This window comes from Alnus glutinosa, chromosome 9 (assembly GCF_958979055.1).
Source record: "Alnus glutinosa chromosome 9, dhAlnGlut1.1, whole genome shotgun sequence".
NCBI classification, from domain to species: Eukaryota; Viridiplantae; Streptophyta; class Magnoliopsida; order Fagales; family Betulaceae; genus Alnus; species Alnus glutinosa.
The window spans coordinates 22,794,239-22,807,695 of record NC_084894.1 but is presented as its reverse complement, the minus strand read 5'-3'; the positions used below and the strand labels follow the sequence as shown (position 1 = coordinate 22,807,695).

The window sequence follows — 13,457 nt, the reverse complement described above, 5'->3', positions numbered from 1 at the left end:
TGCCTCGGACCTAGCAGTTGCTGCGATCAGATCGATGCGAGCTCCCTTCCATTAGCACAGCTGATCGAGAAGACGTTACAAAGATTAGCGACTGGTCGGCGGCGGGGGTGAAACTCGAAAAGTTTAACGAAATCGATTTCGACAAACTCGTGATCGACAAGAATTTGAGGCAATTTCTGGGGTACAAGATCCCCCCAAACAAAAAGATGATGACTAAGAGGGGCCCGGCAAAGAGAAAGGATGACGCTCCTCGATCACCGAGACCAGCTGCTAAGAGAAAACCCGAAGCAATTGGTTCGTCCCCCGAGGGGGCTACTTTGAAGAAGAAGAAAATAATTCAACTGGCTGCCTCTGGTGCAAGGAGAACTCTTCCAGAGATACACATACTCGAGACCAACACAGAAGAAGGTTTCGTTGAGCTTTCGAGGTTTTATGCCAGAAGCTCCCCCGCACCGGAGGGAGGGAAACTTGCCACCATTTGGCCTGAGGGACGAAACGAGTTCCGAGGCATCGCACCATGGTTCGGAGATACCTACCGTAGAGCCAGTTGGAGCAGTTTTTGAGGCAAGAAGTCCTACATCTCCGAGGACGCAAGAGGAGGCAGAGCCTACCCCCGAGCCAAGCCCTCAGCATACTCCGTGTCGCATAAAGCACATGGCCCAGAGGAAAAAGTTTGGACCTCAAGGTCGCCTAGCGAGTTTAATATTTGAAGCTGAAGAAATGTTGGGTAGACCAACATACAACCCCTCCGAGGTGGAAGGTTTTCAGCCTGAGCTCAATTATCCTGCTGACTCCAAGGAAGACTGTGAAGGTGAGGAAACCCCCGAGGTTTCAATTTCTACAGAAGAAGCTCGTTCGACGCCTGTTGCCGCACCGAGGGGCTCAACTCCGCTTCGAGAAGGAAACAACTATGGGATAGAGACAAACTTGAGAACTAATTCCGCATCAACAGAACCCAGGCAAGCCCAGCAACTTTCTAAAGGGGGAACAACAAGGGGTAGTCTGCTTGTCCCCGAGCAAATCATCAGAGACACGCTTGGGGCTGAAGAGTTTCAGAGGTCGGATCCTCCTCCAGATGTTGAGGCTTAAACTGCCTCGGAATCAAGTCCGAGTCATACCGAGGCTGAGGCTGTTTCTGCTGAGGAGGAGATTCCCCATACCGAGGAAACCAGTACCTCAAGGTCAAGGTCACCTTTTGAGATCCTTGGGCGAGGGCTTCGGGGATGTCCGATGGAGGCCATTAAAAATTTGATCCCCGAAGATTTTTTGGGTGGTGTCAGGGTGACTTCGCCTGAAAAAATTGCACAGGGCATCATGATCTCCCATTACCAGGTAATTTCCTCTTGCTTTATGAAATTTTTGCTACTTCATACATTTATAAATCTCTAGCCCTCATCACCTTTTTTTTTTTTAGCTCTCGGTAAAGATGACCGCCCTTTGGCGGGATTTCAAGAAGCATCGTGAGGCTCAGCAAGAAGCTTCCAACACCGCGGTGCAAGCTCAGATCATAGTGCTTGAGAGGGAAGTGGCCGAGAATAATGCCCTTCTACAGGCCCGGGGTGAGGAAATTGCCTCGAAGGATCTTGCCGCTTCTCGAATGCAGAGTCGAATCTCGAAACTTGAGCAAGAGGTGGTTGAATATAAGGTTCTGCTTCAGAACTGAGACGATGACATTGCTTCTAAGAATTCCGTGATTTCCGAAGGCAAGTCCACCATACTCCGACTTAAGAGGGAACTTCAGGCGACTAACGAACAATGCATGCAGTCAGTCTCAAGTTTATCAACCGAGATGAATGCCCGAGAAGCCCTAGAGATCAAACTTCAGGTTGTTACAACTGAGTGCTCTGAGGCCTGTAAGAATGCGGAAACTGTGGAGGCAGAGAAGGAAAAGCTTGTGGCCGAAGTGGAGAAGCTAGAGGCTGAAAAGCCAAAGGCCCTAAAAGCTCAGGACCATGCTGAAAGCCTTTTAATCAGAATTCGGGGCGTTACGACGCTAATCAAGAAAGGATCAAAAGACTTTTGAAACAGCTGAGTTACGTCCCCTATATCCGAGGCTTTGGTTTTGGCTGGGGCTTCAACTGGGGTTTTGAAAACTTCCGAGCTCTTGTCTTGAATCCTTCTTCTAGTTTCGACCCTCGCACAATGCAATATGTAAAATTCCCGATGATGCGGTGAGGGAGATGTCTGGATTTGGTCCTTCATTCATGCCTGATGTACCTGATTGGACCGACTCTGCCCCGAGTCCTTTTGTTGGTGACGAAGATCTCGGGGGTAATCAATAGGTCTTGAGATTCAAGATTGGGCTTGGGGTTCCATCTTGTAAATACTTCAAATTTTTGTTTCTTTTTGTACAATACGAAAATCTGGCACTAGTAGGACATGTATCCCCTGGGAGTTTTTAATCTTTACCCCCAAAAGTTAAATAGAATTTTATAACTTAATTTGAAACTTATAACCCCAAGGGTTTTGGAATTTTACCCCCGAGGGGTTTATAAAATGTTATAATTTTACTCATAACTTATACCCCCAAGGGTTTTGAACTTACTTGATGATTTTATATCTTGTACAGAGACGTTTTTTCTGAGTCTTGATTCATATCCTTATCTTTATCCGTATCTTTTGCTGAGCTACCGCCATTAACTTTGGTTGGTAGTCAGGTACTCTGGGTATCTCTCCAATACTCGACCGAGTTTTTTGGGGAGAGAGTCGGGTGGATAGTCCCCTAGGTATTCCTCCAATATTCGACAGAGTTTTTTAGGGAGGAAGTCGGGCAGATAGTCCCCTGGGTATTTCTCCAATACTCGACTGAGTTTTTTGGGGGAGAGTCGGGCATTGTTGGTGCAACGCAATAACTTTGCAGTAGAAAATAAATTGAGAAGGAAATTTCTTTATTGATGATATGCCTGCCAAGCTACAATGACTACATATAATACTTCTTTAAATGCTCAGCATTCCATGCTCTCGGGAGCATCTTTCCCTTCTTGGACTTCAAATGATAGGCCCTATTTCCCTAACACTTTACTATCTGATAGGGGCCTTCCCATTTTGGCCCCAGCTTCCCTTCAGTAGCCTCTTTGGTCATCAGACTCACTTTCCTGAGGACCCAGTCACCGACTTGAAACTTGCTAAGGCTTACTGCTTTGTTAAAGTACCGAGTCGTTCTATCCTGATAAGCCGCCTAGGTAACTTGAGCATCATCTTTTTTTTTTTCCTACAAGAGATCCAGGTTCAGGCTGATACCTTCATCGTTGAGTCCTAGGTTGTAGTATGCTACTCTGAAGCTCGGAGACCCAACTTCTGCCAGAATGACCGCCTCGGTCCCATAAGTGCGAGAAAATGGGGTGTCACCAGTTGGGGTTCTAACAGTTGCCCGATAAGACCATAGCACTTCGAGAATATACTCCACCCAGGCTTCTTTCTTCTCCCGGAGCTTCTTCTTCAACGTTCGCATTAGGGTTTTATTCGTTGCCTCTACTTGTCCATTTGCCTTGGGACGTAGTACACTGGAATAATTGTTCCGAATATGGAGCTCGGAGCACCACTTTCGGAACTGTTGGGAATCAAATTGTGTACCGTTGTCTGTTACAAAGCCGTGTGGTATTCCGAATCGACATACCACAAATCTCCAGAGGAAGCTAATTATGTTTGTAGCAGTTATGGCCGCCATTGCCTCCGCCTCGGCCCATTTAGTGAAATAGTCAACAGCCACAACTAAGAACTTTCTGCTGCCTTTACCAGGGGGCATTGGCCCGACAATGTCTACTCCCCATTTTGCAAAGGGCCACAGAGACGTAATGGCGGTAAACTTCTCGGGATGAGAATTTTATATTCTGGAAAATCTTTGGCATTTATCACAATACTTTACGACTCGGGCAGCGTCCTTGCTCATCGAAGGCCAAAAATAACCTGTCCGAGTTGCTTTGTGTGCCAACATCCGAGCTCCCGAATGGTTGCCACAAATGCCTTCATGGATCTCTCTCATCACATACTCTGCTTCATCCTTTGCGAGGCACTTCAGTAAAGGTTCGAAGTATCCCTTTTTATAAAGGACTCCACCGAGAAGACTGTACCGAGCTACGTACCACCTTGTCCTCGGGTAGGAGACCATTCTTTAGATATTGAATGACAATTGCAGCCCATTCTGGCTTAGCTGGCATTACTTCTAATTCCATTACATCAGACCTTGGGCAATGGACGGCTCGGATAAAACAATAACTTTTTGATCCGAGGACTCAATCTCTTGCTCACTACTCGAGGCCAGTTTTGAGAGTTGATCCGCTGCCGTATTTGCTTCTCTTGGTATCTTGGTAATGACAACCCTGTCGAAACAAGATTACAGTTCGCGTACCTTTTCTAGATACCTGCCCATTCTAACTTCCTGAGTTTCGAACTGTCACTACACTTGGCCCACAACTACTTAAGAGTCGCTACTGATTTCTACATTGGAAGCGCCCACTTCTCGGAATATGGAGAGGCCGGCGATAACGGCCTCATACTCTGCTTCGTTGTTGGTAGTGACGAAATCCAATTCGATTGCAAATCGAAAAAACTTGTCCCTCGGGGTTTAATAACATAACTCCCACTCCGCTTCTTTTACTGGTCGAGGAACCGTCAACATAAACAACCCAAGTAGAGTCTTTGGGAAGTTCTTCACTCTCTAGAATGTTGCACATTTCCACTAAGAAATCTGCCAAAGCCTTCCTCTTAATTGCTGTCCGAGGGTGAAATTCAATGTCAAATTGTCCGAGCTCCACCGCCCAGTTAACTAACCGCCCCGAGAGATCGGGCTTCTGCAAGATTTTTCTCAAAGGGTACTCTGAAAGTACTCGGATCGCATGAGTTTGGAAATAAGGCCTTAATCTTCGAGCTGAGACAACGAGGGCAAAAGCCAGCTTTTCGATTCGAGGATATCTCTCATCTGCTCCATGAAGTGCCTTACTCGTGAAGTAGACAGGCCTCTGTACTCCTGCTTCCTCTCTCACCATTGCCGAGCTTACCGCTGAGGGAGAAATTGCCAGGTACAGGTACAATATTTCCCCTTCCGAGGGTCTACTCAGCAGAGGTGGTTTCATCAAGTATTCTTTCAACTTGGCGAACACCTCCTCACATTCTTCACTCCACATAAAGGCTTTCCTTAAGATTTTGAAGAAGGGTAGACACTTATTTGTGGATCGAGATATGAATCGGTTGAGTGTTGCGATTCGTCCGGTTAATTGCTGGAGCTGTTTTGTAGTCCTCGAAGGTTGCATTTCGAGGACTGCCTTTACTTTCTCCGGATTCGCCTCAATCCCTCAGTGTGATACCGAAAATCCCAAGAATTTCCCTAATGATACACCAAAAACGCACTTGGTCGGATTGAGCTTCATCTAGTGTTTCCGCAACGTGTTGAAGGTCTCTTCAAGATCTGCGATGTGCTTGGTCGCCTAATTGCTCTTAACCAGCATATCATCTACATAAACTTCAACATTCCTGCCAATTTGTTTTTGGAACATTTTATTTACTAACCTTTGGTATGTGGCTCCAGCATTCTTCAAACTGAAGGGCATCATCTTGTAGCAGTAGAGTCCTCGGTCGGTAATGAACGAAGTCTTCTCTTGATCAGTTTCATCCATGTTGATCTGATTGTACCCCGAGAAGGCATCTATAAAGCTCAAGAGTTGATGTCCGGATGTTGAGTCCACTAGGAGATCAATCCGAGGTAATGGGAAACTATCCTTCGGACAGGCTTTGTTCAGGTCGATAAAATTCACACACATTCTCCACTTCCCGCTTGACTTCTTCACTAGCACTAAATTAGCTAGCCACTCGGGGTAATCGACCTCTCGGATAAATCCGACCCTTAGTAACTTCTCGACTTCCTCTGCAACAGCCTGATTTCGCTCTGTGGTGAAAGTTCTTCTTCTTTGCTTCACTGGTCTGAGTTTGGATCCACATTCAACTTGTGGACAATGACCGAGGGATCAATCCCTGGCATATCTTTGTGGCTCCAGGCAAATACAACATTGTTATGTCTCAGAAACGCCACCAGCTCTTCCTTCATTTGTTGGGGGAGTTGCGAGCCTACTCATATTTTCCTGCCGGTGGCTCCGACCTCAAACTCTTCAAGGTCTTCGACAGGCTCACCCAATTGTGACTGCTATTTCCCATCTTCTTTGGTTTTCTCCCCGAGATTGTGAATCTCGGGGGAATTCTTTAAAGAGAGGTTGTAGCATCTTCTTGCTTCCCTCTAGTCTCCTTTCACAACCCCGACGCCTTCAGGGGTCGGGAACTTCATACTCAAATGTAGGGTTGAAGTGACGGCCTTTAGCTTGTTAAGAGCAGTTCTTCCGAAAATGGCATTATACGCCGAGGCCCTGTCCACTATCAGGAACTTTATCATGATAACCTTCTGCCTCGGATAAGTCCCTGTAATGACAGGAAGTTCAATGGAGCCAAGAGGAGAAACCTTCTCCCCTGCAAAGCCCAACAAATGACATACCACTGGGACCACCCTTTCTCGGAGTATACTCATATGGTCAAAGGCTGATTTGAATAGAATATCAGCCGAACTCCCTGTGTCCACCAGTATTCGCTGAAGTTGAAAGTTGGCAATAGTCAATGATACAACAAGGGCGTCGGTATGCGGGAGTGAACTCCGGCATAATCTTCATTCGAAAACCCAACGACCACAGGACTGCATCTTCGGGCTTTTGGAGGCTTTCGCACCGAATACACCTCAAAATCTTCCAGCTGTCTAGCATAAGTTTTCGAGCCGAACTGGACTCTCCTCCTCCTCCCCCGAACCCACCCGAGATTGTGTGGATTATCGGGATGTTGTCATTGTCTCGGACCCGACTCCTGCTCCTTTCGCGCCTCTCCTCTCTTGGCCTTGGAGAGGGCTCTCTCCCCCTTTCTCGCCTTTCCTCTTGTCTCGAAGCATAATCTATCCGATGACGCCTTTCTTCCTCTTCTCTTGGCCTCGGGGCCTGAGCTAGATCTTGATGCCTTTTTTCCCCGACAAGAAACCGAACCAGCTTACCGTTCTCTATAAACTTTTCAATCAGTTGTCGCATTGATATACACTGTTCAGTGAGATGGCCATAGTAGTCGTGGAAGGCACAATACTTGTCCACAAGACGTGCTGGAGGTATCCCGAGGAGGAAAAGCAGGGCCGTTTTCTATTACCATTATAACTTCAGTGATTGTGGCATTCAAAGGGGTCCACTTATAATCCCCGAAATTTTTCTTTACTTTCTTATAATCCGATGAGGTACTATCCTGCCCCGCCTCAGACTTCTTCTTCTTGCTAGACTTTCCGGATGAAGGAGGTTCCAGCTTCCTTTCTTGCTGGCTTGCGAAGGCCCGAAGCGTTTCTTCCTGGTTGATGTACCTATCAACATTGATCATGAAGGCGTGCAGGTCTTTCGGTGGTTTTAGTGCCAATTTTGCCATGAAGGGCCCATCCTTTTTTAGCCCTTGAAAAATGGCACTGTAAATGAAGTCATCAGGGGCACTCTCGGTGTCCAACTTCTCCTGGTTGAACCTCCAGATATAGTCCCTGAGAGACTCATTGGGACCTTAGCGCATAGAGAAGGTATCCTCGGGGTTTTCGCCTAACCCTGCCTGACACAAACTGTGTCAGGAACTTCTGCCCGAGAGTATCGAAGCTATCGATAGACCTCGGTAGAAGATTCCTAAGCCAGTCTTGGGCCTTCCTTGACAATGTGAGCGGGAAAGCTCGACACACCACTATGTCAGGGGTCTTGTGCAAAGATGTATGCGACCGAAATGCCATGAGGTGCTCCATTGGATCCTCACTTCCCGTAAAGATAGGGATGTCAGGAATCTTGAATTTCTCGGGAAGAGCTGCATTAGCTACTTCTTCTGTAAACATTGAATCTGCATTCTAAAGGATGTTGGCTAGAGGCTCCTTCACACCTTGCTTTTCAGCCACGGTCTTTGACAGCACATCATACTTTGCCCCTAAGTCCTGGACCATCCTCTGTAACCTTCTCTCTGCTTCGGTTGATGGAGGTGGCGGCGGATCCTCCTGCAGCTCATTCCAGGGATTACCGTGTTCTCCAGAACCTTCTGGGTGTTCACCCGGAACTACTCCGTCACCTTCATTCGGCTATTATCTCCCCCTTCTACGTGTTGTGACGGTGCGGGTGTTCTGGCAGCTAACAACACTGCATTCTGAGCCAATAGATCCTCCACATTCTTTTGTGCTTGAGCTAATTGTTGATTCAGATTGGCTATTCGGGCCTCAGGGCCGATGGATTCTACGTCTTCTTGGATGTTGTTCTGACCCAAATTGGTATGGCGCGTATTCACCATGACAGATTTTTTTTTTAAGGAACAAGGTAGTTCCCACAGACGACGCCAAACTGTTGGTACAGTTTCCGGTATGGTGACGTGTCACCTTGTGATTCGCCTCTCGAGAGCCCTTTGACTTTCGTTGGGTTCCTCCAGATCTACAAAAGTAACAAACGACTAGTCAGAGGCACCGACTACGCCCACTCCGACGACTAAGTCAGCACAAACTTTATGACTTTAATGGAGAACTGGAAAACCTCAAAGCTTAGAGAAAAGAGCGTGTATTCATACTTGCTATGATCACCTTATTTATAGACTTGCAGGGGTCTCTGAAATATACCTGGAATTGGAGTCTTATCCATAGATCGTGCAGATTTTTATCTTATCTTTAGTAATTTTGGACTGAGCAGGACTCTTCCTTTTTTGAATGAACCCCACGCTGATAGGGATTCGCTATCCTTTAAATTTGGGATACAGATCTGTTCCCCAAATCTTGAGATTTGGTATCCTAACAGAACCTCTATAAATCTTGGTCATAGAATCTTATCAGTTAACAAATGTTTACTCGCTGAAGATAAATAGGGTATCCTTAAAGCGCTCGCATTGGCCACGACCCCGAGGTAGGAACATCCGAGACATGTTGACTCCATACAAACTAAGAGATCTCGGCATATTCCGCACTCCTCGGGGCCTTGAGTCCCGAGGTATGCCTTGGTCCGAAGCGTTTCGAACACCGAACTGATTCATCCATAACAAGGATTGACTAACATCCGAGGCACACAAAAATGTGTTGTGACCAAGGTGATATGACCGAGATGATCTGTTATAGTTTGGATCGACCCGACCTGTCAGATCGGATCGGGTTGGTCCATCTTGGATACAAACTCTAAAACCCGAGTTGAATAAAAGGCCACGTGGCTTCGGAGCTAATTATTTTCCTAACAAATGCACTGCTTTACTAAACATTTTTCATTTACTTTGAACAAAGTCTCTACAACTTTGTAAACCTCCATCCATTGTTACATTCTCAGACATGTCTGTTGCTACCCGTAAAATATTAAAGGAAAAAGTTTTGACAATAGAACTATCGTTCCAAATGAGATGAAACCAATTGAAGAGATGATAAAAGGGAAGGGGCGAAGAAGCCAAAAAATTCTCAGACATGTCTGTTGCTACCCGTGAAATATTAAAGGAAAAAATTTTAACAATAGAACTATCGTTCCAAATGAGATGAAACCAATTGAAGAGATGATAAAAGGGAAGGGGCGAAGAAGCCAAAAAAATTATTGCTAGGAGTCAATAGGCAAAAAAACCTTAATTATTTTTTATTTTTTACCTTAATTATTATTTTTTTATTAAGAGTTGAGGGGGCCATGGCCCCCAACGCCCCCCCCCCCCCCCCCCCCCCCCCCTCTATCTCCATCATTGTATACAACTTACCATTGATATTCAACTTTTGACTTTGATCTGTTACATCTAGTTATATATGGTCGGTCAAATAGGTTTAATTTTCTCTTGATTTGTTGTTTCTACAAGAAAAATTATGTATTTGTTATTTCGACTTAACCGATCAACTTAACCGCTTTAACTAAAAATTTTAAAAATATAATTTGTCAAAATGAATTCACTGACCGTACCGATGCCGACCTCATAACAGGAAGTGGTGTAATAGAACAACCCTGGAGCCCGAAGTGTGAAAATACAGCCAATCTTTTTCCTTTTGTGTAATTAGAGAACATGGATAACATGTTTGCATTCACGTGTATTACAGCGTTGTCCAATCAAACTACAATTGGTGAGCAAAACTACCGAAGGGAAAGTACCTACTTACCTAACCCGCTGTGACGCAGTTTTTTTCCCATGGTTTTAAGGAAAAGCCGTTGCGCTAAACACCAAACATCGTTAAGAGACGTCTGACCTGTCCTGACGGCGCATCACATGCACCTGCATCACTCCTACCACTGCCTCGGGCCCCACGTGGGACCTAGGAGATGAGACGGTGGATTTATCAAATTTGTCGTAGATCCACCAGTGTAATAGAATCCCAAATGGACCGCCCCGATTCGTTCCCAACCCCAAGACTGGATCGTGCCATGGTGGATAAGACCACACCATCATTGCCTACACGTCGACCATGTGCCGCGGGTTTCGTCCCTCGGACCCACCTCCATTTTACCGTATTAAGTTAAAAAACCAGGACCCACCTCGGACTCGTGGACTTTTCTTAATTGGTGTCCGGATCGGACGGGTCTAGTTATTATGGAGCATGGCTTGTGAGATCGACTCATAAGCGTCACGGCCCAGCCGAGCTGATATCAATGTAACCTATCTAAAATTTTAAGATATTTTAAAGCATCATTATTGAGTGCTCTATTTCAAAATTTTTATTAAAATTTAAAAAAATATTTAAAAAAATTTATTTTAACAAATTCTCTATAATTTTTCTATTTTGGCTCTTATCAGAATTTCATTTCAAATTTGACTCACAAATTTGATAAGCTATTAAATATTTAATCATTTCTCTCTCGTTTACTTTCCTTTTTACTTTTTCTATTTTCTCATTTGTTAGAAATGGTTGCTTAAAACCAATAAAAAATTAATATCTATTGAAATAGAAAAATATTTAAAGAGTTTTACGTAGAAAGTTTGTTAAAAGTAATAGTTAAAATAGTAAAAATAAATTTTTTAGCTAAAATTTAGAAAAAAATTTGAAGCACTCACCAAGAATACTCTTATAGTTAATATTTTATTTTATTTTAAAAAATTTATTTTGTATTTTTTCGTTGATTTTTTTTTTATCATTTTTTTATTAAATGTATAGAACGCATACCTCCAACCATATATGTCCTATATATTAAATGATTGGGTTTTCTTTTTTTTTTTTTCAAAAAAAAAAGAGATAAAATACAAAATGATATTTCTCTAAAATAATTGATTGATCCCACTCTCATTTGAAATGGACGTATTCCGACCAAAATGTTGTATCTTTCCTAAGCCCACCACCACCCAGCCAGCGCATGCGGGCCACGTGTATCCCTGATTCTGGTAGGGCAGGGTTTGGGGCCAGGCTGGGCAGAGAATCATCGAACGTCTCAGGGAGCCCGTGATTTTGCTACGTGTATGGTCTAGATTGGTCCTAGGTGTGAAAAGGTCAAGCTATATTTATCTTTCTCTTTTCTTTTTTACTTTTCGCAGGGGGATCCTTGGCCCCACGCACGTAGTTAGGCTGTGATGCATTTACACTGGGGGTTTGCAAATTTGCAACTGCTTAGTCGTAATCAAGCAGAAATTGACATATGGGCCGGACAGTCCAACCATGTCCGTATAGAAAATTTCCCAAAATTTGTTTTCATATGATTTTTCATGCACTACATGTCTTTTCTGCTTGTTTGATAGTCTGCTTTAATTAATGGAAATCCTGTAAAAAAATCTTAAAATAATTATTGACACACAGTGGTGAGGTGGGAGGCATTATAAGATAAAATAATTTTCTAATCTACCATATTAGTTGACAACCCCTTCTCATAGTAGTGGAGTTGGATGCACATCAACTCTCTTTCCCAATTTTTTTTGTTTTTTTGCATGATGTTGATGCTACCTTTATAATGACATGACCATTCACTATTTTTTAGCAATTGTCGTGATTAAGTGTCACGTTAGTTTGTAAGAAATTCATACTAAAAGTTATAATAGTCCTAACAAAATTCATCAAAATTTGGCATGATCCCTTATTCATAGTTAATTTATTCTCCCTTTTATCCCGATAAAAGAATTTGGATTCCATACCTTCTATTGGATAAAAGGATTCAGTGTTTATCATGCGTATACACTGAGTTTACAAATTTATATCTACTAAGAGTAATTATATAGCTTTTAGAATCATCATTTAATCAAAATCTAATAGTGGTAGTCTATCATAAATTTAATGATGATTTTAAGAGGCACATCAATTTTGAAATGACAAAAAGAGAATACAAGGATGATATATATCATTACTCATCTACTAAAGTTTATCAACAATCAAAGAAGATTGTTGGTACGTGCAAAATTGGATCGTATCTTAGATAGATTACTTGCCGTCATCTTTTGTGTTCAAGTTGTTGCTTGTCTAACTTGCCAAAAAGGAAAGGATAAAGTTTTTCTAAATTGAGTTCAATATGTATTTTTTTTTTAAATTTATTGAATTAATGTGTGTTTTTAAAGTATATAAAAATTACATGCATTTTTAATAGAACAATTTGTTAAACTGACATGAAATTTTAGAATATACGATTTGAACATGAATCGCATGCTCTACAAATATAAACGTGAGAATTGCATGCCCTTTAATTAGAGATATATATATTATTGATCAAGTTGTTTACAGTTCTAATAGGAAAAATAAAAGTAAGAGGTTGGATTATTTTATATGTTTGAGTTAACTTGTGTCATCAATGATGATTGTCACTTAATTCCCGGATAAAAAAGTAGATGTTATTGGTCCCGTTTGACGACTCTCTCTCGATCCTTTGTCATTTGCTTTAAAAAAAAAGAAAATCACCTCAAATATGGGGGAAGGAGTTGTCAAATGGGGCCATTATACACACATGATCATGATTGCCTTATTGGGGTCAAATGGAGATCGAAGGCTTAGCCAATTAAGGACGTGGCTTATTAGCTGAATGGGTGGAGCCGTGGAGATGTCCACCGGAAACGTCTAGGTTTTGTGTATCGTATGACAATATCTAACCATATATATGAAGAGAAGAGCAAGAAACGCTCGATTTGTTTATGGTTTTTATAAAATTATAGATAAAATCATCGTTTACTGTTTGTATTTGTATCTATATATACTATATTTTTTTTTTTTAGCTCTGTTGTTGGGGTGCTGGTCCCTCTATAGTTGTTTGATCGTGTAACGTTCTTGTTCAATATTTCAATAGACAAAAAAAAAAAGAACAAAAAGAAAGAAAAGTTGTGTTATATATATCATTATTGGATTTGTTTGTGCATGGACACCATCACTCATTCGGTTTCTTTTTGGAGCAGCCAGCATGCATGCAATTGTTGTGTGCAAGGAACCCTCTTGACTGCCATGATGTTGCCTCAATGGTGCGTGCATGCAAGGATGAAAAAAGCATAGGTCGGTCGTCGGCTTCTCAAATCCTTGGCCCCACTGCCAC

The 13,457-nt window shown here is 42.9% G+C and overlaps 1 protein-coding gene across 1 annotated transcript; it reads right to left on the bottom strand.

Annotated features, from left to right (window-relative positions):
• Positions 1–6,226: 6,226 nt before the first annotated feature.
• On the bottom strand, positions 6,227–8,316 carry LOC133876849 (uncharacterized). Its single transcript, XM_062315091.1, has 6 exons — positions 8,101–8,316; positions 7,918–8,029; positions 7,598–7,863; positions 7,165–7,512; positions 6,563–7,061; positions 6,227–6,453 (listed from the first exon to the last, which is right to left on the bottom strand). Exons 1-6 carry the CDS (start codon positions 8,314–8,316, stop codon positions 6,227–6,229), a joined length of 1,668 nt encoding a protein of 555 aa, XP_062171075.1.
• Positions 8,317–13,457: the final 5,141 nt, after the last annotated feature.